The sequence below is a fragment of the Tursiops truncatus genome, chromosome 5 (assembly GCF_011762595.2).
Source record: "Tursiops truncatus isolate mTurTru1 chromosome 5, mTurTru1.mat.Y, whole genome shotgun sequence".
Taxonomy (NCBI): Eukaryota; Metazoa; Chordata; class Mammalia; order Artiodactyla; family Delphinidae; genus Tursiops; species Tursiops truncatus.
In genome coordinates, this window is record NC_047038.1 from 22,256,658 (window position 1) to 22,282,607 (window position 25,950).

A 25,950-nucleotide genomic window follows, 5' to 3' on the forward strand; every position below is an offset into this window, starting at 1 on the left:
CCTCCCCCTCTTCTCTGTGTCTTTTCTTCCGGGTGTTGACCTCAGAACTCCCTGTGTCCCTCTCATCAGTTTCATCCACCCAGATAATCTAGGATAAGCACTATCTTTCAAGATCCTTAATTTAATCAATCCTTTTGCTATATGCAGTGTTAGTCACAGGTTTCAGGGATTAGAACATGGATGTATCTTTTTGGGGGGCTATATATTCAGCCCACTATAAATGGTATCATTCATGCATTTGGTATTTGTTACCCATCTGTTAGCTGGGGATGGTTGAGTCCTGTCACCAAGCAGGATAGCCTAGGTTTGGCGGTGCCAGAGATCCAAGAGGGAAAGTAGGAATATGCAAGGCCTGCTGAGGATGGTCTGCAGTGTTCTCTCATCCAAAGCAAGTCCCAAGACCACCCCAGAGTCAAGGGGCAGAAAAATAGACCCTGCCTCTGCATGGGAGGAGCAACGAGGTCCTTAAAAATGGCATAGGTATAGGTAGGGGTGGAGGATTTTGGCTGTTTTTGTACTCTACCACTTATTCTATATTTTTTAAAATATAAACTTGAAGACTTGTGATAAAGTATCTGATGCTATGTTAGAAATTAATTTTTTTTTTTTTGCGGTACGTGTGCCTCTCACTGTTGTGGCCTGTCCCGCTGCGGAGCACAGGCTCCGGACACGCAGGCTCAGCGGCCATGGCTCACGGGCCCAGCTGCTCCGCGGCATGTGGGATCTTCCCGGACCGGGGCACAAACCCGTGTCCCCTGCATCGGCAGGCAGACTCTCAACCACTGCGCCACCAGGGAAGCCCAGAAATTAAATTTTAATAACTCTTAGTGCCCTTATTGATGATCATGTTACCAGCCATTACTTTTCTAGTTTAATATTATTTGATTATTCCAGTGGAAGAAGTATCATGTATTTACATGATTTACATTTTGACTTCCTGTTTCTCTGCTTGTATACAACATCTACAGACCCTTTGGGTCGTTCCATTTCATTCTCTGATGTTTCTATCTCCTGGTTCATTGTTAGTTAATCTCTCCAGTACTGTTCCTGTTACAGTTATTGGCAATTTTACTATCCATCTGTAGAAACTTCCATTTCTCTGGCCTCTCAGTTCTTGATCTTATTTTCTTCCAATGTTCTTTGTAGCTACCCCACTTACTCCTATCATAACCAGTGACTGTACACCTTCAAAGTCTCAGCTGAAAGCATCCCATCCTCCAACCACTGCCTTCTATCTTTTCAGCTCATTCCCTTTAGGACTCAAACTTCAATAATAATTCACCTACCAGGATTTACAGCCTACCACTTTTTCTTGACTCACGCCACCTTCATCTTCGCACTTCTCCTCTGCAGCTTATATTATGTGATCCATGATTATAAATCTGTCCCTTGCATCTTCTACCCTGAACTCCTTTGCCCTGTCCCTCCACTGCATTCACCTAGAAAATTCCCATTTGTTGTTAAACCAACTCTCCACCTACGCCGTGCCTGCACCCCAGATGCAGAAGGCAACTTGAGAAAGATGCACACCACGCTTACTGGTTTCACTTTGAATTCATAACCACTAAACTAAAGTGAACCTTTAGTTGTGTGTTTCTAAAACCTGACTGCACAGAATAATAACTGGTAGAGCATTTAAAATTATTGATGCCTTGCTCCCAGCCCCCCAAATTACGATTTAATTGTACTGGGCATTGGAGTTTTTCAAAGTTCCTCTGTTAATTCTAACGTGTAGCAAGTTTGGAGACCATCACCCAACTCCGCTGACCCTCCCATTTTCCTGGATGACTATCATTTCTTCTCTCTTGAAACTCCTAACACTACCTTTTCCTTTTCTGACTCTTTAATGATAACCTGCTCCTTATTACACTGAGAAAATAGAAGAAATCCAAAGAGGACCTCTGCATGTTTCATTTCCACATCTCGCTGCATCTGTGCTCATTTTTCCCTCTTCCTCCTGTTAGTGTGGATAAGCTTGTCCATACTCCTCACCAAGGCCATCATCTCCACTTGTGCCCTAGAATCCACCTCTACGGCCTTTCAAGAGCAGCCCTTCAGAAAATGTCCCCTGTATTAGAGTTCTCCAAAAAACAGAACCAATAGGATATATGTCTATATATGGAAATAAATTTATTTTAAAGAATTGGTTTACTCAGTTGTTGGAGACTGGCAAGGCCAAAATCTGCTGGGCTGGCCAGTACTCTGGAGACACAGGAGGAGCTGATGTTGCAGCTTGACTCTGAAGGCATCTGAAGCAGAATTCCCTCTTCCTCAGGGAGACCTCGGTATTTTTCTCATAATCCTTCAACAGGTCACAAGAGGCCTACCCACACTGTGGAGGGTACTCTGCTTCACTCAAGGTCTACTGAATAAATGTTAATCGCATTTTAAAAAATACCTTCACAGCAAGATCTAGACTGGTATTTGAAACTGGGTACCATGGCCTAGCCAAGTTGACACATAAAATTAACCATCACATCCCCTCTCTGCTGCATTATCTTTACTTATTTGAAGATAAACTGAAGTTTTTCTCTGTCTAGATCATTCTCATCAGAATATAAACCTCCCGAAATACCTCTTATTGTTAATGAAAGAAGCCTCCTTTGTCCCTTCCCCATATCTATCCAGTTTCCTCCCTATTTTGTGGCTCTCTTTTACAGCAAGAAATCTCTAGAAGGGTTGCCTTTACCCACTGTCTTGGTTCATCTCCTCCTATTCCCTCCTGAACCTGTTCCAGTTTAGATCTTATCACTACAACCCTACTAATACTATGCTTGTTCAGGTCTCCAGTGACCTCCCATTTCCAAATCTTGTGGCCAATTCTCAGATCTCCTCTGTCTTGACCTGTCAGCAACAGATTTGACACATCTGTTCATTCCATCCTCCTTGAAACACCTTTTAGGTGGGGTTACCGTGTCCCCAGCACATAGAACAGTGCCCAGTACATAGTATGCACTCATATTTGTTGAACGAATGAACGTTAACAACAAAAGCAATGAGCAGTATATTGTATCATTCATCCAAGACCCTTAAAATACACACATACAAATCAGTCCAATATTATTTTATCTTAAGAGTAATGGCAACACCACCCACTCCTTTACATCTCTGCTTATTTCACTGGTGGCTCTTTCCTGTCTCCTTTGTTGGTTTCACCTTGTCTTTGCAACCTCCTCGTGTTAAAAGTGTCCCAGAGTCTTTGGACCCGTCCCCTTCTCCATCGACATTTACTCTCTAGTCAGCTCTACTCGAAGTGTGCTCCTAGGACGGCACATGAATATTGGCTGGAGCAACCAAAATGTCCATCAGCAGATGACTAGATAAGGAAGATGTGGTACATATATACAATGGAATACTACTCAGCCATAGAAAGCATAAAATAATGCCATTTGCAGCAATATGGATGGACCTAGAGATTATCATACTAAGTGAAGTAAGTCAGACAAAGACAAATACCATATGATATTACTTATATGTGGACTCTAAAATATGATACAAATGAACTTATTTATGAAACAGAAATAGACTCACAGACATAGAAAACAAGTTTATGGTTACCAAAGAGGAAACGGGATGGGGGAGATAAATTAGGAGTTTGGGATTAGCAGATACAAACTAATATATATAAAATAGATAAACAACAAGGTCCTACTGTATAGCACAAGGAACTATATTCAATATCCTGTAATAAACCATAATGGAAAAGAATATAAAAAAGAATATATATATATGTATAACTGAATCAATTTACTGTACACCAGAAACTAATACAACATTGTAAATCTACTATACTTCAATAAAAAATTAAAAACAAAGCAAAACAAAAAAAACATTGACTTGGAGCTTAATAGAAATGCATGTTCTCAGGCTCCACCCCAGACCTGAATCAGAATCTCTAGGAATGGGGCCCTGGAACCTGTTTTAACAAGCTCTTCAGATGTTTCTTAGGCACCCTAAGGTTTGAGAAGTACCACTTTAGGGATTTCCCTGATGGTCCAGTAGTTAGGACTCCACACTGTCACTGCTGAGGGGCCGGGTTCAATCCCTGGTCAGGGAACTATCATCCCACAAGCCACACAGCACGGCCAAAAAATAAATTAAAAAAAAACAAAACGCAATAACAAAAAAACCCCAAAACGTGGCCCGAGAAGTACCGCTTTCGATGACTCATTCTCATGGCTTTAAATGAGAATGTAGATACTCCTAGTCAAGACCTTTTCCTTGAAATCTAGATTAAAACCCCATTCTTCCAGGTCCTCTGGCCAAAAAACTTGGAGTCATCCTTGATTCTCTCTTTCTCACATTTAGTCCTTTAGCTAATTCCATTGCTTCTGCCTTTTGTGCTCATCCTGGTCCAAGCCTCTACCATCTGTACCCACCTGGATTATCATAAGAGCATCCTAACTGGTCTCCCTGCTATTCTAGTCTGCACAGCAGCCAGGGTGATCCTTTCACATTCTAAGTCAGATGATGTCACGGCTCATAACAAACCCTCCAATACTCCTCTAGTTAGAAACCAAAGTTCTTACAAAGGCCTGCAAGACCCTACCGTATTTGCCACCCCTGACACCACCCACCCCCGCCACACACACACGCACGCACGCACGCACCCACACCCACACACACGCACGCACGCCACTCTGACCTGGTCTCTTACCACTCTTCTCCATCACTTTGCTTTGCGTCACACCAGCCTCCTTGTTATGCCTCAGCCACGCCAAGCGTACTCCTGCCTCAAGGCCTTTGCACTTGCAGTTTCCTGTGCCTAGATTCTCCTCCCCTACATACATACAGGGCATGGCTCAATCCTGCATTTCCTTCACGTCCTCATTGCTCATCCCCCATCTCACTGGCACCCCATCCATATCACTTCATATCCACAGCATTTATTACCTGACATAGGATGTATCTTATTTACACATTTATATATCGCCTGCCTTCCATACTAGAATGTCAGCTCCAAGAGGTCAAGGATTTGGCATTGTTCACTGCTGTGCCCCTAACACATAGAACAGGGCCTGGTACAGAGTATGTGCTCACATATTTGTTCAATGAATGAATGTTAACAACAAAAGCAATAAGCAGTATGCGATGTGATTTATTCAAGACCCTTAAAATATGCACATATAAGTCAGTCCAATATTATTTTTATCTTAAAAGTAATAAAATAGCAATACCAGATGGAGCCTGTTTTTATATTCTTAATACCAGAGTAGGATGCTTTTGCTAACTAAATTAATTCTTCCTTCTGGAAAGAAAGATGTGAAATCATGTTTACCGAACTCCTGTTGCCTTCCAGCCCTGAGCTAAGTGCTCACTACAACTCTTTTGGATGGTGGTCTTAGCCATATTTTGGAAGTGAGGACACTGGTATCACCATCAAACTCTTCCTCACTCTTTGTATCAGCAGGAGGATTATTCAGCAGTTGAGATCTTCCTGTTCTCCTCTTTCTCTCACTGTGCCCAAGTGCAAATAATTCTGCTTTAGGCAGCCTGCCTTAGATGTGTACATGCATCTTATTATCTTGTCTCTCCCTTATCCTTTTTGTTCATTTATCTCAAGAGAATCACTTTCTTTTTTTCTCTTTCCTGATTCTATTTTGTGAAACTAGAATACTCTGTTCATAGCAGATATGTGTGAAAGTAATTCTAGTGGCGGAAAAAGAAATCTATACATTTTGAAGTAGCATTGGCATTATCAGGAGTCACTGTCACCAAATTTGAAACCCTTTAAGAACTGAGACACAGTCACAATCTCTATTGAAATTTCTGTGTTTTATCTCTAAGCTGTTTTCCGAGAATATGGATTTGAGGTAAAAAAAAAAAAAAAAACAACCACCAAAAAAACCCCTGTATTTTTAGAAATTACTAGAACTGTTTGTTATATTTCTCACTCTCTTTGTAGTATTCTAGCCAAGATGTGAATTAATTTAGAAATGTAATTACTACCAATGACATTGTTTCTTTGGAGGCAGTGCTTTGTGAGTTGCAAATGGCTAATTTAAAATAAACTTTTTAGAGGTAGAGTCTATCTGAAGACTGAGAGCTATCTATGTTCAATATATACATTATTATGACTTTTACCTCGCTTTCGTATTTGACACTTCATTGGTTGAAATGATGACAGTAAATGTAAACTACTCCAGTTTTGAATGAACCACATGAACCTTGTGGTTGAAATGTAGAGTATAATTACAGTGTTTTGATTTTTCTGTTTGCTTCTTGTCTCTGCCCATGGTAGCTTTTAGTCTCGTTTGTATCTTAACAGTAGTTGTGTTTGGAGCATATTCTATATCCTTAATTTAATAAAAATTCAAATCCTATGAAATTAAAAAGACAGAAATGCATGGATTTAAAAGCAGGCTAAATCTGTCTCTGATATGCTGTAAAAACCAATGATATCAATGCCAGGTGGGGCCTGGATTAGGATGAGATGGGAAGGGAAAATGGAGCAGGTAACGTTTCAGAGCTTGGGGGAAGACAGTTTTTATATTAGTAGTAGTTTCTTTTTTTTTAATCGAAATACAGTTGATTTACAATATTGTGTATGTACAGTGAAGTGATTCAGTTATACATACATACATTTTTTTCAGATTCTTTCCCATTATAGGTTATTATAAGGTATTGAATATAGTTCCCTGTGCTATAAACACAACAGTAAATCCTTGTTGTTTATTAATTTTATGTATAGTGGTGTGTATATGTTAACCCCAAACTCCTAGTTTATCTCCTGCCCCTTCCCCTTTGGTAACCATAAATTTGTTTTCTATGTCTGTGAGTCTGTTTCTGGTTTTTTTTTTTTTTTTTTTGCGGTACGTGGGCCTCTCGCTGCTGTGGCCTCTCCCGTTGCGGAGCACAGGCTCCGGACACGCAGGCTCAACGGCCATGGCTCACGGGCCCAGCCGCTCCGCAGCATGTGGGATTTTCCCAGACCGGGGCACGAACCCGTGTCCCCTGCATCGGCAGGCGGACTCTCAACCACTGCGCCACCAGGGAAGCCCCTGTTCCTGTTTTGTAAATAAATTCATTTGTATTATTTTTTAGATTCCACATATAAGTGATATCATGTATTTGTCTTTATCTTACTTCGCTTAGTATGATAATCTCTAAGTCCATTCACATTGCTGCAAATGGCAATATTTCATTCTTTTTTATGGTTGAGTAATATTCCATGGTGTATATACGTGTGTGTGTGTGTGTATGTATGTATACACGCACCACATCTTCTTTATCCACTCATCTGTTGATAGACACTTAGATTGCTTCCAAGTCTTAGCTATTGTAAATAGTGCTGCTATGAACGTTGGGGTGCATGTATCTTTTTGAATTAGTTTTCATCTTTTCCAGGTATATACTCAGGAGTGGCATCACTAGATCATGCGGTAGCTCTATTTTTGTTTTTTGAGGAAACTCCATACTGTTTTCCATAGTGGCTGTACCAATTATATTCCCACCAACAGTGTAGGAGTGTTCCTTTTTCTCCACACCCTCTCCTGCATTTATTATTTGTAGACTTTTTGATGATAGTAATTCTGACCAGTGATACCTCACTGTAGTTTTGATTTGCATTTCTCTAATAATTAGTGATGTTGAGCATCTTTTCATGGGCCTTTTGGCCATCTGTATGTCTTCTTTGGAGAAATATCGATTTAGGTCTTCTGCCCATTTTTTGATTGGGTTGTTTTTTTCTTTGATATTGAGCTGTATGAGCTGTTTGTATATTTTGGAAATTAATCCCTTGTCAGTCTCATCGTTGGCAAACATTTTCTCCCAGTCAGTGGGTTGTCTTTTTGTTTTGTTTATGGTTTCCTTTGTTGTGCAAAAGCTTTTAAGTTTGATTAGACCCCATTTGTTAATTTTTTATTTTATTTCTTTTGCCTTGTGAGACTGATCTAAGAAAATATTGCTATGATTTATGTTGGAGAATGTTTTGCCTATGTTCTCTTCTAGGAGTTTTATGGTGTCATGTCTTATATTTAAGTCTTTAAACCATTTTGAGTTTATTTTTGTATATGGTGTGAGGGAGTGTTCTTACTTCACTGATTTACATGAGGCTATCCACCTTTCTCAGCACCACTTTCTGAAGAGACTGACTGTTTTCCATTGTATATTCTTGCCTGCTTTGTTGAAGATTAATTGACCATGGGTGTGTGGGTTTATGTCTGGCCTCTCTACTCTGTTCCATTGAGCTGTGTTTGGTTTTGTGCCAGTACCATACTGTTTTGATTACAGTAGCTTTGTAGTGTTGGCCGAAGTCTGGGAGGGTTATGCCTCCAGCTTTGTTCTTTTTCCTCAGGATTGCTTTGGTAATTCTGGGTTGTTTGTGGTTCCATATAAATTTTAGGATTATTTGTTCTAGTTCTGTGAAAAATGTCTTAGGTAATTTGATAGGATCACATTAAATCTGTAGATTGTTTTGGGTAGTATGGCCGTTTTAACAATATTAATTCTTCCAATCCAAGAGATGGGATATCTTTCCATTTTACTTTCTCTTTCTGATATTTCATTATTAGTATAAAGAAATGCAACAGATTTCTGTATATTAATCTTGTATCCTGCTACCTTCCTGAATTCATTTATTAGTTCTCATAGTGTTGGTGTGGAGTGTTTAGGGTTTTCTATATAGAGTATCATGTCATCTGCATATAATGACAATTTTACCTCGTCCTTCTAATTTGGATACCTTTTACTTCTTTTTCCTGTCTGATTGCTATGGCTAGGGCTTCCAGTACTATTTGAATAGAAGTGATGAGAGAGGGTATCCATGTCTTCTTTCAGAATTTAGCAGGAAGGCTTTCAGCTTTTCACTGTTGAGTATTATAATGGCTATGGGTTTGTCGTAAATGGCTTTTATTATGTTGAGATACGTTCCCTCTGTACCCACTTTGGTGAAAGTTTTTATCATGAATGGATGTTGAATTTATCAAATGCTTTTTCTGCATCAGTTGAGATGACCATGTGGTTTTTGTCTTTTGTTGATATGGTCTATCTGATTGATTGATTTGCATATTTTGAACCATCCTTTTGACCCTGGAATGAATCCAACTTGATCATGGTGCATAATCCTTATTATGTGCTGGATTCAGTTTGCTAATATTTTGTTGAGGATTTTCGCATCTATATTCATCAAAGGTATTAGCCTGTAATTTTCTTTTTTTGTAGTGTCTGTCTGGTTTTGGTATCAGGGTGATGATGGCTTCATAGAATGACTTTGGGAGTGTTCCTTCCTCTTCAGTCTTTTGGAAGAGTTTGAGAAGGATAGGTGTAAGTTCTTTGTATGTTTGGTAGAATTCCCCAGTGAAGCCATCCATTCCTGGAGTTTTGTTTGCAGGGAGTTTTTTTAAAAGTTACAGATTTTATTTCACTTCTAGTGATTGGTCTGTTCATATTATCTATTTCTACTTGACTCAGTTTTGGCAGGTGGTATGTTTCTCGATATTTGTCCATTTCTTCTAGGTTGTCCAATTTGTTCACATATAACTTCATAGTATTTTCTTATGATTTTTCGTATTTCTGTGGTATCGGTTGTTATTTTTCCTCTTTCATTTTTTGTTTATTTTATAAATTTATTTATTTTTCTTCTTGGTGAGCCTGGCTAGAGGTTTGTCAATTTTGTTTGTCCTTTCAAAAAGCGAGCTCTGGTTTTATTGATTTTTTTCTTTTTCTTCTTTTTTGGATCTCTAGTTTATTTATTTCCTCTTTGATCTTTATTCTTTCCTTCCTTCTGCCCACTTTGGGTTTTGTTCTTTTTCTGATTCTTTTAATTGGTAGTTTAAGTTGTTTGAGATTTTTCTTGTTTTTTGAGAAAGGCTTGTATTGCTATGAACTTTCCTCTTAGAACTGCTTTTGCTGCATCCCATAGATTTTGTATGGTTGTGTTTTCATTGTTGTTTGTCTCGAGGTATTTTTTGATTCCCCCCTTGATTTTATTGTTGACCCATTGGTTTTTTTAGTAGCATATTGTTTAGTTTCCATGTAATCATTTTTTTTCTCATTTTTCTTCCTGTGATTGATTTCTAGTTTCATACCATTGTGGTCAGAAAAAAATGCTTGAAATAATTTCTGTCCTCTTAAATTTGTCCTAGTATGTGGTCTGTCCTAGAGAATGTTCCATGCATGCTTGAAAAGAATGTGCATTCTGGGTTTTTTGGATGTAGTGTCCTGTAGATATCAATGAAGTTCAACTATTCTATTGTGTGATTTAGGATCTCTGTTACCTTATTGGTTTTCTTTCTGGAAGATCTGTCCATTGATGTCAGTGGAGTGTTAAAGTCTCCTACTGTTATTGTATTCCCCTCAGTTTCTCCCTTTATGTCTGTTAGTATTTGTTTTATGTATTTAGGTGCTCCTATATTGGGTGCATATATGTTAACCAGTGTAATATCCTCTTCTTGTATTGATCCTTTTATCATTATATAGTGTCCTTCTTTATGGCCTTTGCTTTAAAGTCTATTTTGTCTGATATGAGTATTGCTACCCTTGCTTTCTTGTCGTTTCCATTTGCATGAAATATCTTTTTCCATCTCCTCACTTTCAATCTATGTATGTCTTTCACCCTAAAGTGGGTCTCTTGTAGGCAGCATATTATAGGTTCTTGGTTTTTTTTAATCCAGTCTTCCACTCTATGTCTTTTGATCAGAGCATTTAGTCCATTGACATTTAAAGTAATTATTGATAAGCATGTATTTATTGCCATTTTAAACCTTGTTTTGCAGTTTATTGTGTAGTTCTTCTTTGTTCCTTTCTTCTGTTTTTCTTTTGTGATTTGATGGTTTTCTTTTGTATTATGTTTAAGCTCCTTTTTGTTTTTTGTGAATCTATTGTATGTTTTTGATTTGTGGTTACCCTGTTTTTCAAGTATGTTAACCCATAACTATTTCTACCTTCTTTAGACTCATAGTCATATAAGTTCAAATACATTCTAAAATATCTACATTTTTTATGCCCCTCCCCCACATTTTGTGATTTTGATGTCCTATTTTACATCTTCATGTTTATTTTATTTGCTGTTCATTATAGTTATAACTGCTTTTATAAAAATTTTCCTACTGGCTTATTTAAGTGATCTTCAATCTTTTTATATATTTGCCTCTCCTATTGTGTTTTTCCCTTTCCTATAGATTCTTGCTTCTTTTCTGCTTAGAGAAGACCCTACAATATTTCTTTTAGGTTAGGTTTAGTATTGCTATCTTCTTTTAGTTTTTGCTTATCTGAGAAATTATCTTAGTTTCTCCTTCTATTCTAAAGGATAATCTTCCTGTGTAGAGCATCCTAGGTTGCAGGTTTTTCCCTTTCAGGACTTTGAATGTATAATGCTACTCCCTTCTGGCCTGCAACATTTCTGCAGAGAAATCAGCTGATAACCTTATGGGGGTTCCCTTGTACTGACTCTTTGTTTTTCTCTTGCTGCCTTTAGAATCCTCTCTTTATCTTTAACTTTTGCCATTTTAATTATGTTATGTCTCATTGTGGGTCCATTTAAGTTCATCTTGTTTGGGACCCTCTGTACTTCCTGTACCTGGATATCTGTTTCCTTCTTAGGTTTGGGAAGCTTTCAGCCATAAATTCTTCAAATACGTTTTTGATCCTCTTTTCTCTCTCTTCTCCTTCTGGAACCCCTATTGTATATGTGTTGGCATGCTTTGTATTATCCAGTAGATCTTGTATGTTCCTTTAATTTTTTTTCTTCTTTTTTTTTTTTTTTTTTACATTTGTCTTCCTGTCTGCTGTTCTGATTGGGTGATTTCTATTATTTATCTTCCAGATCACTTATTTGTTCTTCTGCATTATTTGGTCTGCTATTCATTGCCTTTAGCTTGGTATTTATCTTGGCAGTTGAGTTGTCTAATTTTGATTGGTTCCTCTTTATAGTTTCTAGTTCCTTGTTACAGTGACCTGCATTTCTATAGATAAATTTTCTTAATTCCTTCAGCATTTTTATTACCTCATTTTTGAACTTGGGATGTGGTAGACTGGAGTTGTCTTTTTCATTGTTTATTCTTTCAGGGGGTTTCTCCAGTTCTTTTAATTGGAAGTAGTTCCTCTGCTTTTTCATTTTACTTAAATTTCTCTGACTCTGTGAATTTAGGAGAAACAGTTATCTACTGTGGTCTTGAAGGGCTTTTTTTAATGTGCGAGTGTCCTTGTGTAGACTGTGTGAGTCCAGTATTTTTGATATAAGGGCTGTTTTTAGTATGGATGTCTGCCACGTCTTTCCTCAGAGTGTTCTGGCTATTGTCCCCTTGATATGGGGTGTATTCGGTGTTGTGACCAGAGCCTGCACTGGATGTTGGGTGGGGCCTCCTCTTTGCTATGTGGTTGTCACAGCCCTGTCATGGGCAGGGTCAGCTCCCCAGTTGTTGTAGTAGAAGCCCCTAGATCTAGTTCTAAGCTGTGATGTGAGATCGGTGGGACTGGAGTGCTCCCGCTGGGAAAGGAGGCGCTGTATATTCCTCCCCAGGGGCTTTCCGCTGCAGGCATGCAATTCTGTGAGGATTCTGTGACGCCACCCACCACTTGGTGTGCTTGCCCACAAAGTCCACCACTGCTGGTGTGCCCCCTGGACCTTCCCCCACTGCGGGAGCACTGATAATTGACTGGGATGTCAGCCCCACCTCTGGCGTGTGCCTGCTGCCAGAGGCCACTGCCACCAGAGGCATGACCTGCCAGGAGCATGCCAGTAATGGGGCTTGTGTGGTGGACCTGTGCTCCATCTTGCGCACACCAACAGTGGCGTCCCCGACCACACTCCAGGCCCCCTGGGCTGCCTCTGTGCAGCCAAACTGAGTCCCCTCCCTGGGTCTGTCCACTGAAGCTTATGTTTCAAGACCCAGCCACTGTGCACACCAGGAGGCACATGTCTCGGGCTAGGAAGTGGGACAGCATGGCAGCCCTCAGAGCTGGTCCCTCTCTGTGCTGCCTACCAGCAAGCCAGAACCTACGCACTCCTCCCGAGCAACGTCCAGGCCTCTCCCACTCCCCCTCTGTCCCGGCAGACCTCCCAGCAGGGGAAGGAGGTTCCCAGGGTGAGAGAACCTTTCCTCCTTCACAGCTCCCTCCCAGGGGCACAGGTCTCCTCCCGATTCCTCCTTCCTTTTTGTTTATTCCCTTTTGTACTACCTGGTTACATGGGGATCCTTCTTGCAGCTTTGATCTTGTGCCAGCTTTCAGTTGGTATTCTCTGAGAATTCTTCCACATGTAGATGTATTTTTGATGTGTTTGTGGGAGGAGGTGAGCTCCACATCCTTCTACTCTGCCATCTTGATCTCCCCTCACATTAATAGTTTCTTTAGGGCCACAAAAACTTCGTATCCTCCAAGGCTACGTGTTGCAGTCTGGGCACTCATCTCATTTCTCCCCTTTTTTCCCTCTTTTTACTGCCTCCTTTTTTTTTTTTTTACCCCCTTATCTCTTGTCACTTTTATCCTATAAAGAAAGAAGTGAGGACAGGGAGAAGATAAAGAGGAAGAGAAAGATCCCTTTATTATTAGAATTCCTTCTTAACTCCATGCAACTAGATTTTGCTCATTATTTTAATCCCTAGACAGTTACAACAGAAAGGCAATGTTTTATCTCTATAGTCTTCATCAATAAATGTTTCAGTAGAGAAATATAAGATGTTTCCAAATTAAAGGACAAAACTTAAGGGGACTTCCCTCGAGGTCCAGTGGTTAAGACTCTGAGCTTCCAATGCAGGGGGCGCGGGTTCAATCCCTGGTTGGGGAACTAAGATCCCATGTGCCGTGCGGCACAGCCAAAACAAAAAAAAAAAGGGGGACTTTTGTTCTCATTTCTATATGATAGGCAAAAATCATATGGGAACACGATATTGTTTGTTTCTTTTGTCTCAAGGAGCAGGGGTGTGGTGGAGGAAACTTGAAAGGCAAATTGAACATCAAGAGGGATTTGAGGAGAAAAGTCTTCTTCAGCTTATATATTTTAAATCATTTCTTCTGAATTTATTTTTAGCCTTTTAGAGTTTTCTTTAACTTCAAAAAATATTTTCTTTGGGCTTCCCTGGTGGCGCAGTGGTTGAGAGTCCGCCTGCCGATGCAGGGGACACGAGCTCGTGCCCCAGTCCGGGAAGATCCCACATGCTGCGGAGCGGCTGGGCCCGTGAGCCGTGGCCGCTGGGCCTGCGCGTCCAGAGCCTGTGCTCCGCAACGGGAGAGGCCACAGCAGTGAGAGGCCCGCGTACCGCAAAAAAAAAAAAAAAAAATAGTATTTTCTTTTAAAAAAAAAAGGTATTTTCAGTTTCTTATCCTATGAGAATCTTTTCCCAAAAAACTCTTATCTATGGGCCCAAGAAACAAATTGAATAAAAATAAAAAAGATCAGGTCAGAGCTCGAGAGCATTACAGAATAGAATTTGGAAGCTACTGGCATAAAGTTGTGAAAGTAAGCAAAAGTGGGACTGAAGACATTGGTGGGTTCTCAACGAGAGTTTGATCTGAAATGAGCTGAAAGGATTTAGAAAATGCCTTTGTGTGTGCGTGTGTGAATAGTGTGAGGGGAAGGTTGGGAAGTTTTAACTTACTTTAACGTGCTCTTGATCTCTTATTTATCAGATCCAGGTGATCGAGAATGACAGAGCCACCAGAGGGGGACAGGTTTATACCACCAACACCAGAGGCCAGATCCCTCCCCTGGTCACTACAGATTGTACGATACAAGACCAAGGTATCTCTTTTCAGTTACGGTTTTGACTAAGGTCTTAGTATTTCTCACAATTTTTAAGCAAATACATTGATACCCTTCAATAATGCTGTCACTGATGGGCAACCCCTTTATAGCTGGTTAACAGGAACTAATTTGCCATTAATCAAGTAAAGAGAAGGTACTGTCGTCTGAGTTCTACTGTATTCTCTGCTTGTAAAAATCTAGAGAGTTTCTGGTGAGGTACAGTGCAATGTATCAATTTAAGAAAATTTTAAATTTTAATTTATGTGTTTAAAATTGTTCATGCCCTACTTTGGTTTAATTTATTTACTACAGTGGAAACCTGGCAGTATGACATGAGCAGAGCAGTAGGGGATTGAGTACTTGAGTCAGCAGACCTGGTTCTAGTCCCAATGACATTTTTTTCAGCAGGTCCCTTAACATTTGGGGTTCTGGTTTCCTACTTTTAAACTGGGATGAGGAGAGGCTGAGCTCTGTCTCTACTGCCTCTGTCCCATGTCTGCTATCAGTTTCATATATCTGTCAAGCCTCGTGCAGGTTTGATCTTTCTGGGAATATATTATTCTGTTATTTATGGCAAGTTAAAATATAGCCTGATGAGATGTGGCATCTCAGATTCTGAATAAACCCTTTTAATGGGTCATATACTCAATCCTGGAAATATAACATTGGTATACAGGCAATCGTGTTGTCTCATCTCAAAGTTGTCAAGCCACCAGTTTCCAGACGGGGCTCCCCTCCCTTCAGTCCCTCCTCTGTGCTGCCTTCGGCACTGTCCTTACAGGGCAGGCAGCACAGCGAGGCAGAAAGCGCTGCGATTGGGAGCCTCACACGCCTGCACGCAAATCCAGGGTCTCTTCCTTAGTGTCCTGAGCTCTGCTTTTCCCACCTCTCTGAACCTCAGTGTCACCCTCTGTAAGATGTTAGGACTAAGACCTGCCCTGCAGGGGCAATGTACGGGTTAGAGATGACTCGTGTGTGCGTGTGTGCGCACGTATGTATGTTTATATGTATGGGGGCTCGACATGTAGAAGGGGTTGATGTAAGTCACAGATGATGTTACTGTTATAGGTATTAATATTAAAACACACTTCAGATTACTTCATTTTCTATTCTAAAAATAATCTGTTCCTGACTACTTACAGAATCCATCCAAACTTAAATGAATTCACATTTGTTAAGCACTTAGGACCTGGTATATAATAGGTTGAGGTATATGAAATTACTGATTTTTTTCTATTATTGTTGACCTACAAGAATGGCAATTTCATTTCAACCTAATAGTAAGTGTTATGTTCATGTTTTTAATATTTATTTATTTATTTAATATTTTAGTTTGAGGCACTTTGCAGACCTAAAGAATATTCCTTACCAGCCTCATCTCTCGGCTGTTTCTTCCTCTGCATCTGCCTCAGCCATACCAAACTCATCCCCTTCCCCTCCTGTCTCTGATTCTCACTTTGTACTGCTTTCTCTGCAACGGACTGGGGACTGTTTTTTGTTCACTGTTGTACCCCTAGAAATTCACCTGGTATCTAGAATATAATGGTTGCCCAACAAATAGCTATTGAATAACTGTATTTGGTATATATAAGTCTCACCTTTCTAGTTGGGAAATTCTTAGTTCTTCTAAACTCAATTTAATTTTTTCTTCGAAATCTCCTACAGTTTCTTCCCCCACAGTGCTTTGTATTCACTTCTTTCATAGCTCTTGTTCCATTAAATTTTACTGTGCTTTGGGTCTGTCTTTCCCACGAGCCTATGAGCTACTTAGGGGCAGGATTGTACTTGTTCATTCATTCATTCACTTATTCAGCAAATATTTATTCAGTACCTATTACCAACGTGGTTAATATTGATCAAGTGCTTGCTATGCATTAAGATGGTCTTCTAAACACTTTATGTGGCTTAATCCCCCCTGTAACTTAATGAGATAAGCATTAATATCATTCTCGTTTTACAGAATGTGAAACGGAGGTGCAGAATGCTTAGGTAACTTACGCAAGATACGCAGCTAATAGGAAGCAAAGCTAGAATTTGAACCCCAGCATTCTGATGCTAGAGCCCATGCTCTTAACCACTCACGTACTGCCTTTATTCAGAAATAAAAGTCACGGTTCTATCCTTAAATGGGTGTACAATCTGGCAGGGAAAAAGAGATAACTTAGTATTAATTAAACTGTTATAATAGCAGGATAAAAGGAATATTGCTGTGGGAACTCATATGTCAGGTAACTAACCCAGCCTGTCCTGCTAGAGTGGGGACAACTAAGCTGAGTCTTAGGTGAGCAGGTGTAAACCAGAACAAAAGTGGAGACGTCGGGAGAGGAAAAGGTTGCCCGGCCGCAGAGTGGGTGTGCTAAGGTTTGGCAGTGGGAGAGGGTGTACGTGTTAAGGAGCACCATGTGCAGAGTTTTTAGTTTTCTGTTTTATTTTTGAACGTAGAGGTGATTTTATTATTGTGGTTAAATACACATAAAATAAAATTTGCTGTGTTAATAATTTTTAAGTGTACAATTCAGTGACATTAATTACATTCACAGCGTTGTGCACCATCATGATTATCCATTTCCAGAAGGTTTTCACCAACCTGCACTGACACTCAGTACTCAATAAACAATCACTGCCCACTCCTCCACTCCATCAGCCGCTGGTGTCTCATATTCTACTTTCTGTCTCTATGAATTGGCCTGGTCTAGGTGCCTCACATAAGTGGATTCATACAATATTTGTCCTTCTGTGTCTGGCTTATTTCACTTAGCATAATATTTTCAAAGTTCGTCCATGTTGTAGCATGTATCAGAATTTCATTCCTTTTTAGGGCTGAATGATATTCACTTTATATGCTGCATTTTGTTTATCCATTTATCTTTTGAAGGACATTTGGGTTGTTTCCATCTTTTGACTACAGTGAATAGCCATAGCTATGAACATTGGTCTACAGGTATCTCTTTGAGTTCCTGCATTCAGTTCTCTTGGGTGTATACCTAGGAGTGGAACTGCTGGGTCATATGGTACATGTAGGGAAAGAGTTGAGGAAGAAGCAGAAAGAGAAGGAAAGACTAGGATGGCAGGGTCCACATCATTATCTTCTCTCTATAGCCTGCAGCCCAGCCTTTGGCAAAAAGAAAGACCTACCTGCCATGGAGGGAGCCCCGAAGTTGGCCCAGTCACATCCCGTTTGCTGTAAAGCCCCTTCCTTTAGCCTGGGTTATTGGTTAATACTTATTAGTAGGCTTTAAAAAAATTTTTTTTAATTGAAGTATAGTTGATTTACAATATCATGTTAGTTTCAAATGTACAGCAGAATGATTCAGTTTTATATAGATTCTTTTTCAGATTCTTTTCCTTTATAGGTTATTACAAAATATTGAGCAGAGTTCCCTGTGCTATGCAGTAGGTCGTTGCTGATTATCTATTTTATACACAGTAGTGTGTATATGTTAATCCCAACCTCCTAACTTATCCCTCCCCCACCCTCCTTTCCCCTTTGGTAACCGTAAGTTTCTTTTCTATGTCTGTGTGAGTCTCTTTCTGTTTTGGAAATAAGTTCATTCCTGTCTTTTTTTTTTTTTTAGATTCCACATGTAAGCGATATCATATATCACATGATATTTGTCTTTGTCTGGCTTACTTCACTTAGTATGATAATCTCTAGGTACATCCATGTTGCTGCAAATGGCATTATTTCATTCTTTTTTATGGCTGAGTAATATTCCATTGTATAACTATACCACATCTTTACCCATTCATCTGTTGATGGACATTTAGGTTGCTTCCATGTCTTGGCTATTGTAAATAGTGCTGCAGTGAACACTGGGGTGCATGTATCTTTTCAAATTATGGTTTTCTCCAGATATATCCCCTGGAGTGGAATTGCAGGATCATATGGTAGCTCTATTTTTAGTTTTTTGAGGAACCTCCATACTGTTCTCCATAGTGGCTGCACCAATTTACATTCCCACCAACGTAGGAGGGCTTCCCTTCTCTCCACACCCTCTCCAGCATTTATTATTTGTAGACTTTTTGATGATGGCCATTCTGACTGGTGTGAGATGATACCTCACTGTAGTTTTGACTTGAATTTCTCTAATAACTAGGGATGTTAAGCATCTTTTCATGTACCTTTTGGCTATCTGTAGGTCTTTGGAGAAATCTCCATTGAGATCTTCTGCCCATTTTTTTGATTGGTTGGTTTGTTTGTTTGTTTTTGATATTGAACTGCATGAGCTGTTTGTATATTTTGGAGATTAATCCCTTGTTGGTAACATCATTTGCAAATATATTTTCTCCCATTCTGTAGGTTGTCTTTTCATCTTGTTGATGGTTTCCTTTGCTGTGCAAAAGCTTTTAAGTTTAATTAGCTCCCATTTGTTTATTTTTGTTTTTATTTCCATTACTCTAGGAGACGGATTGAAAAAGATACTGCTGCAATTTGTCAAAGAGTGTTCTGCCTATGTTTCCCTCTAGGAGATTTATAGTATTCGGTCTTACATTTAGGTCTTTAACCCATTTTGAGTTTTTTTTTGTGTATGGTGTTAGAGAATGTTCTAATTTCATTCTTTTACATGTAGCCGTCCAATTTTCCCAGCACCACTCATTGAAGAGACTGTCTTTTCTCCATTGTATATTCTTGCCTCCTTTGTCGTAGATTAATTGACCGTAGGTATGTGGGTTTATTTCTGGGCATTAGTAGACTTTTTAGGATGTAGCCCAAGGATCTCAGACACACACAGAAATTCACAGATATAAATATAGAAACAGAAGGAGCCTTGGACTTCGTTTAGTGTGCTCTCTCACTTTACAGACCTGAGGGCACTAAGGCCCAGAGAGGTTAAGTGATTCGCCCAGGGCCACACAAATGATTAGTGGCAAAGCCAGTGAAGAGAAACACCTACTTCAAGAATATTACTCCTTTGCCTTTGGCTGCAGGATCTAATTTAAGACTCAACTTGTCCTTTGTTTCTGTGCTTCTGCCCATCCTACAAGACCCTGTTCAAGCACTGCATCCTTTGTGTAGTCACCTCTGATCCACGTGGCAGACTCATTGCCTCCCTTGGGCCACTTCATAATTGATTTGCTCTTCTGTGATACTTGCCAGCCATGTTGTAATTATCTGTTTTATTATTATTCTCTTCTACCAGACCTTGAAGCCAGAAGCTTCATTCTGTCCTGTCTCTAAGCTTCTAGCATGGGGATTGGCTTCATAAATATTTGTTGAATGAATAACTTATTGAATGTTTTTAGTCAGATTATCCCATAAGTTTCTTTATTAAGCATATTAGGAATTTGGCTCTTAATTACCAAGGTTGCTAAATTATCTACTATTACCTTACCTTTCACGCCCCACTTCTGTATACTGGCTTAAAAAACAAATTCTTCATTGCTTTTTAAAAATTTTATTCTTTGTGTGCATTATCTTCTTGTAACAAGTTTGTTTAGTCACCTTCACGAGCTCATTCATATGCATATTTCACTGTAAAAGGTAAGTGTTTTAAAGATAACAAATAATTTCAATATATTATTGGAAATGTTGAGTAGTGAAAATTGAGTACAATGAAAAAATATACTTTAAAGTATTCAAAAATTCTTATTTCCCACTATGTGTAACTTTGTGTGATGATGATAATGAGGAAGATTTTATCTAAGTTATATGAAATATACAATAATAAGGGTTCAAGCATATTTACATTTACTACCTAATATTGGGTTGGCCAAAAAGTTCCTTCGGGTTTTTCTGTAACATCTTATAGAAAAACCCGAACGAACTTTTTGGCCAACCCAATATTTCTTCTTCTATTCCGGTTGCCAAAACTCTTGTTTTACCCTGTGTTAGTATTCACCTGGATTCTTACAGCAATGGACCCGTCTACCTGTCTCTGATCTTTTTTCCTGCTCCCAGAAGCTATCCAGTACATTCTGAATAGACTAATTTTCTTCAGGTATTTATTTGATCATATTGCTAAAAAATGTCCCATCATTGCCCCTGGGCAAACAGGATTGGTCTTAACTCCTCATCCAGGATTCAAGACCTGGACCCAACTTATCTAGGATGTTGTAGAGAATTGTGATAGGTTCTAATACCAGTTTTGCCATTTACTAACCCTTTGATTAAGTTAAGTCCCTTAACCTCACAGTGTCTCAGTTTTCTCCTCTGTAAAATCGGGTCATAGGGTATCAACCTCATAGGCGACTGTGAGATGAAAGTGAATTTACATATAACAGTCTTAGAATAATGCCTAACCCACTGTCAATTATCGTTATTATTGTTATCCTTTTTGTTAGTACCACATTTCTCCCTTTTCTCAGACCCTCGGCAGCAGAGCCCCCGAACTGGATTCGGCCTACAGTCATGTTAATTAATCATACAGAATAATTTGTTTCTATTTGAATTAGTTGCCATTATATAAAAATCAGAATATTTTATGTAAAGATCCATATTTCTAGCTGGTCCCCCCCAAAATGTAAAATGTGGCAATAATAGATTGAAGATGAAAAGAAACTCAGCTTTCTTAGGTCCAGCCTTCCCCTCTTTCTGGACCCACCTGTGCAGTGAAACATGGCCAGAGAAAGGCTCACAGCCACACTGCACGGTCTCTTTAAACTCAGGACCATGAACTTCCCAGCACATTGTCCTTCCCAAGTCCTTTCACTTTTCCACTCTCCTTAGTAACTGTTTCACAATCCCTTCTGAAACCGGTAACCTCCCATCCTTTCTTTGAGCTGCTCTTACTTCCTCCTTTCTGAGAAAAGTGCGCAATCAGAAGAGAGTTCTCACCATCACATCAGCCCCCTGTTGTAATGTGTCATCAGGCTCTGCCTTCCTGATTTGGCCACAAATGTGCTCTGGTTGTAAGCCAGCCTCTCCTGCTGTGCGCTACTCAAGTGTGTTGCTACCATGAGTTTCCCTTCTTTATTCTTACGTCATCAATATTTCCGCTTTTACACAAGTATTCCCATCTTTTAAAAAATCTTCTCCTATCTTAAAAAAATAAAAATGTTCTCTTGATCCACTTCTTTTACCAGCTACCCCTCTTTTCTTTGCTCCCCTCCACGATAAAACTTGAAAGGACTATTGCCAATTCCTCACCTGCCTTTCTCTCTTAAACTCACTCTAGGCAGCCCCCCTACCGCACCCCCACTCCTCACTCCCCCATTCCACCAATTCTGTCTTCCGGGTCTCCACCACCCTCCACGTTGATAAATCCAGCGGTCATGTTGATCTGGAGGCACCGCCTGGCACAGATGCTCCTGCCTTTTCCTTGATGTACTTCCTTCACTTCACCTCCAGCACACCCAGACTCCCTTGTTTTTTCCCTTCTCAGTCCTTTAGCTGATTTCTCCTTTTCCTCTGGCTTCTTTATGTTAAGAGGACCAAGGGCTCAGTCCTCGGTCGTCTTCTCTTCTCTGGCCACCGTGATTCCCTGGGTGGCTTTAATCTAGTTTTGTGGTTTCAAATGCCATCTATATGCTAAGAACTCCCAAATGTGTATCTCCAGCTCAGCTTTCAGCCCAACACCAAGACTCATGTATCTAAGTGTTTGCTCAGCATCACTGTTTGATTGCTTAATAGATTTCCCAAATGGACATGTCCAAACCCAGATTCCTGATCTCCACCCACACATCTGTTTAAAAAAAAAAACAAAAAAAAAACCCGTTCCCTCCCTGCAGCCTTTCTCTTTTCTGTTGGTGGCAACTTCGTGCTTCTGATTCCTCAGGCCAGAAACTTTGGAGTCATCCCTAACCCTGTCCTTCTGTCATAGCCCCCATCTTCACACCTCATACATCATGCCCATCAACAAGTAAGCCACTGTACCTTCAAAATATGTCCAGAATCTGCTGCTATCAGGCTGGTTCCCGCCGCCACCCTGTTTCTCACCTTGTTACTGCACAGCCTCCAAACTGGTCTTCCTGGTTCTCCTCCCTATTAGTCCATCCTGAAAACCACAGGTAGAGTCAACCTAAGTCCGATCACAGCACTTTTCTGCTCAAAGCTTGGCAGTGTCTCCCCATTTCATTTGGAGTACAAGCCAGAGGGTTGAAAAATGGTATCAAGCATCTAGCTAATCTGGCTTCTGTGACTTCTCTGAACTCCTCAACAGCTGCTGTGCCCCACTTACCCCACTGTCAGGCTCCTGACATTCCTCTACCAGGCCAGGCATGCCCTTGCGCCAGATACCTGCAAGATAAATCCCTTGCCACCTTGGAGTCTTTGCTCAAATGTTGCCTTGTGATGAAGACCAACTCTTAACTATTTAACATTGCGGCCTGCTTCCCACTGTGACACCCCTTAACCAGAAATGCTTTCTTCATAGCATTTATCATCTTCTAAGGGCCTATATAATTTACTCATTTATTGAGTTTAATACTTACTGTCTGTGTCCTCTGCAAGAACATAAGCTCTGCAAGGAAGCACCTAGTCTAAAACTTAGTAGACACTCAGTAAATATCTGATGTTCTTTTGCCAAAATATATTATAATTTAACTCAAAATTTATTTTAGATAAGTTATTCTGGTGATTTAAAAATATTCTTCATGTCATGGATAGAGTTTTAATTCTCATGTATGCCTTGAAAAAAATATTTGGTCAGGAAACCTAATGTGTTTTTTAAATAGATTAGGGTGTTTAAAAAATAATATTTCTATTATTTATTTATTTATTTCATTTATTTTTTTTTTTTTTTGCGGTACGCGGGCCTCTCACTGTTGTGGCCTCTCCTGTTTTGGAGCACAGGCTCCGGACGCGCAGGCTCAGCAGCCATGGCTCATGGGCCCAGCCACGCCGCGGCATGTGGGATCTTCCCGGACCGGGGCACGAACCCGTGTCCCCTGCATCAGCAGGCGGACTCTCAACCACTGTGCCACCAGGGAAGCCCATATTTCTATTATTTAGAATTTTCATTTCTAAATTGAATTTCAAGTTTAGAAAAAAAAAACTCATAGTCAAATGGAATCATATTTGACAAAGTATAACTTGCTGATGTGAAATGGCATACAAATACTTACCTTTCCCATAGCAGATGTATTGATAGAAGAGGATGAAGAAGAAATTTTATTCTTATGTTTTGTACCTTTGCTTTATTTCTCCCATTGAATCTAAACACCTCTCAAGTCTCTGAGCGTCTATATTAATACCCAGCTTCTGAAAAATAAAAATAAGTTTAAAATCTCTTTTATATTTTTGCAGTAGAATGCAGAGTGTTTTATTTTACAAGAAACTACAGTGTGCTTAGACTATGGATTGTAAAGTTAGACAATACTACCTTTTTTGTAGAAATCATGAAGAAGTTTTACAAAGAAGACAATGCATTGTCTAGAAGTACCTTTATTTTTTTAATAAATTTTATTTATTTATTTATTTTTGGCTGCGTTGGGTCTTCATTGCTGCACACGGGCTTTCTCTAGTTGCGGCGAGCGGGGGCTACTCTTCATTGCGGTGCGCATTTTTCATTGTGGTGGCTTCTCTTGTCATGGAGCACAGGCTTCAGTAGTTGTGGCACACGGGCTCAGTAGTTGTGGCTCGCAGGCTCAGTAGTTGTGGCTCGCAGGCTGTAGAGCTCAGGCTCAGTAGTTGTGGCACACAGGTGTAGTCGCTCCGCAGCATGTGGGATCTTCCCAGACCAGGGCTTGAACCTGTGTCCCCTGCATTGGCATTCTTAACCACTGTGCCACCAGGGAAGTCCTAGAGGTACCTTTATAAATATTTAAATATTATAGGGCAGATTTTTTTTCTAAGCCGATTTTAAGTATGCATCCTTGAATATTTCAGGTAATGCAAGTCCTCGATACATCCGTTGCACAACATACTGTTTCCCATGCACGTCAGATATGGCCAAGCAAGCTCAGATTCCATTAGCTGCCATCATCAAACCCTTTGCCACGATTCCCTCAAACGAGGTAAGTGATAAAAAAAAAATTCAGTAATTTATCAATTCCAGAATTTTTCTTTCATCATTATTTCTCTATGCATTATTCTGTATTGTAAACAGAAAGCTGGAGTATATATAATGTGAAAAACATGTAGTCATTCACTTCATTAAGGAAACAAAAATCTGACAAACTATGTTTTTTGGCATCCTGTATTCCAAACACTGATGGGCTAGGTCACTTTTTGGCTTAGTGTAACAATGCACATATATGGGAAATATGGACTATCACACAGTGACAAATACCCAAACCTCTTGTGAGGCCCTTATGCCCTAGTTCAGGGCCCCAATATCTAGGTGCTCAGGTAAAGGAAGATAATAGAGCCTAAGGTGCTTGGTCTTACTACTACATCTGCTTTAATAATCACTGGGCCAAGATGCTCATAAACTCCTATTTAAAGTCAGCATGATTAGAAAGCACGAGGTAGATAAATCTGTATCTTTCAACTGGGGAAGCTGTGCCCAATTTATAGTTAATGGGGAAAAAAGACAAGAAGTGGTGTACATTTAAGATTTCTGATATTAGGATGCTGTTAGTGGATATTATGATCAGGGCATCTACTCTATGCAGCTGCCATTCCTCCTTTTGATGCCCCTGAGTGGTGGATACCCACATGCACACGGAGACAGACACAAGGTACTATAGCAGAGCTGGTCAGATGGGAGGTGAAGAAAAGCCTTACTTCTGGCTGGAATTTCTTTACAGTGGTCCAGTAAGCTAGGCTGAACTGAATTCTTGATTCCTTTCGCTCACTAAAAGGCCGAAGCCTCAGATTCTCTTCCCAATTTAAACCTCAGCTTGGCTTTAGTGATCCTTTGAGGTCGCTGATCTAACGCACACCTAGAAGCACCTGAGCAAGAGGTAGAGCATCTCTAAGAATAGATTTGTACCCTTTCTTGGGCCAGTCACGCCAGCTGGGATGGGGGGTAAAGTGGCCTGGGATGGGGAGGGGGCCTGCTTTGTGTCCCCTCAGGGAGGGAAGAAAGAGTAGAGAGACAGTGTCCACATGGGCAGTGGCCTTTGAGATGTCCACTTACTCGTTTTATGAGTGTAGCAGAATGCTGCCATCTCTTCTTTTTGAGAGTATAGTGAACTGGGTTAGAGCTGGGCATAGAAGACAGACTGGGCTATTCCTAAAATCCAGTCTTACATGCAGTGTGGTCTCATAGTTGTAAATCAAGAAGTACATTCAGTATTTACTTATTTTAGACATGGTGTCTTCTATGATGGTCCCAGAAATTTAATGTAATGCTCATAAACTTCTCTTTAAAATCTCTATACTTAATAAAGTGGACCAATATATAATGACAAAGAGATCCATGCTAAATAAGATATATGTGTTT

General features: G+C 39.9%; 1 protein-coding gene across 4 annotated transcripts in view; it reads left to right on the forward strand.

Annotated features, from left to right (window-relative positions):
• The window catches only part of SEC24D (SEC24 homolog D, COPII coat complex component), a 111,930-nt gene that overhangs the window by 19,748 nt on the left and 66,232 nt on the right, over nt 1–25,950 (forward strand). For all 4 annotated transcript variants that reach the window (XM_019927865.3, XM_019927867.3, XM_019927868.3 and 1 more), the window contains 2 exons: nt 14,569–14,680; nt 24,450–24,577. In XM_019927865.3, coding sequence (XP_019783424.2) covers nt 14,569–14,680; nt 24,450–24,577 — 240 coding nt within the window. The remainder of the gene's footprint in view (nt 1–14,568; nt 14,681–24,449; nt 24,578–25,950) is intronic.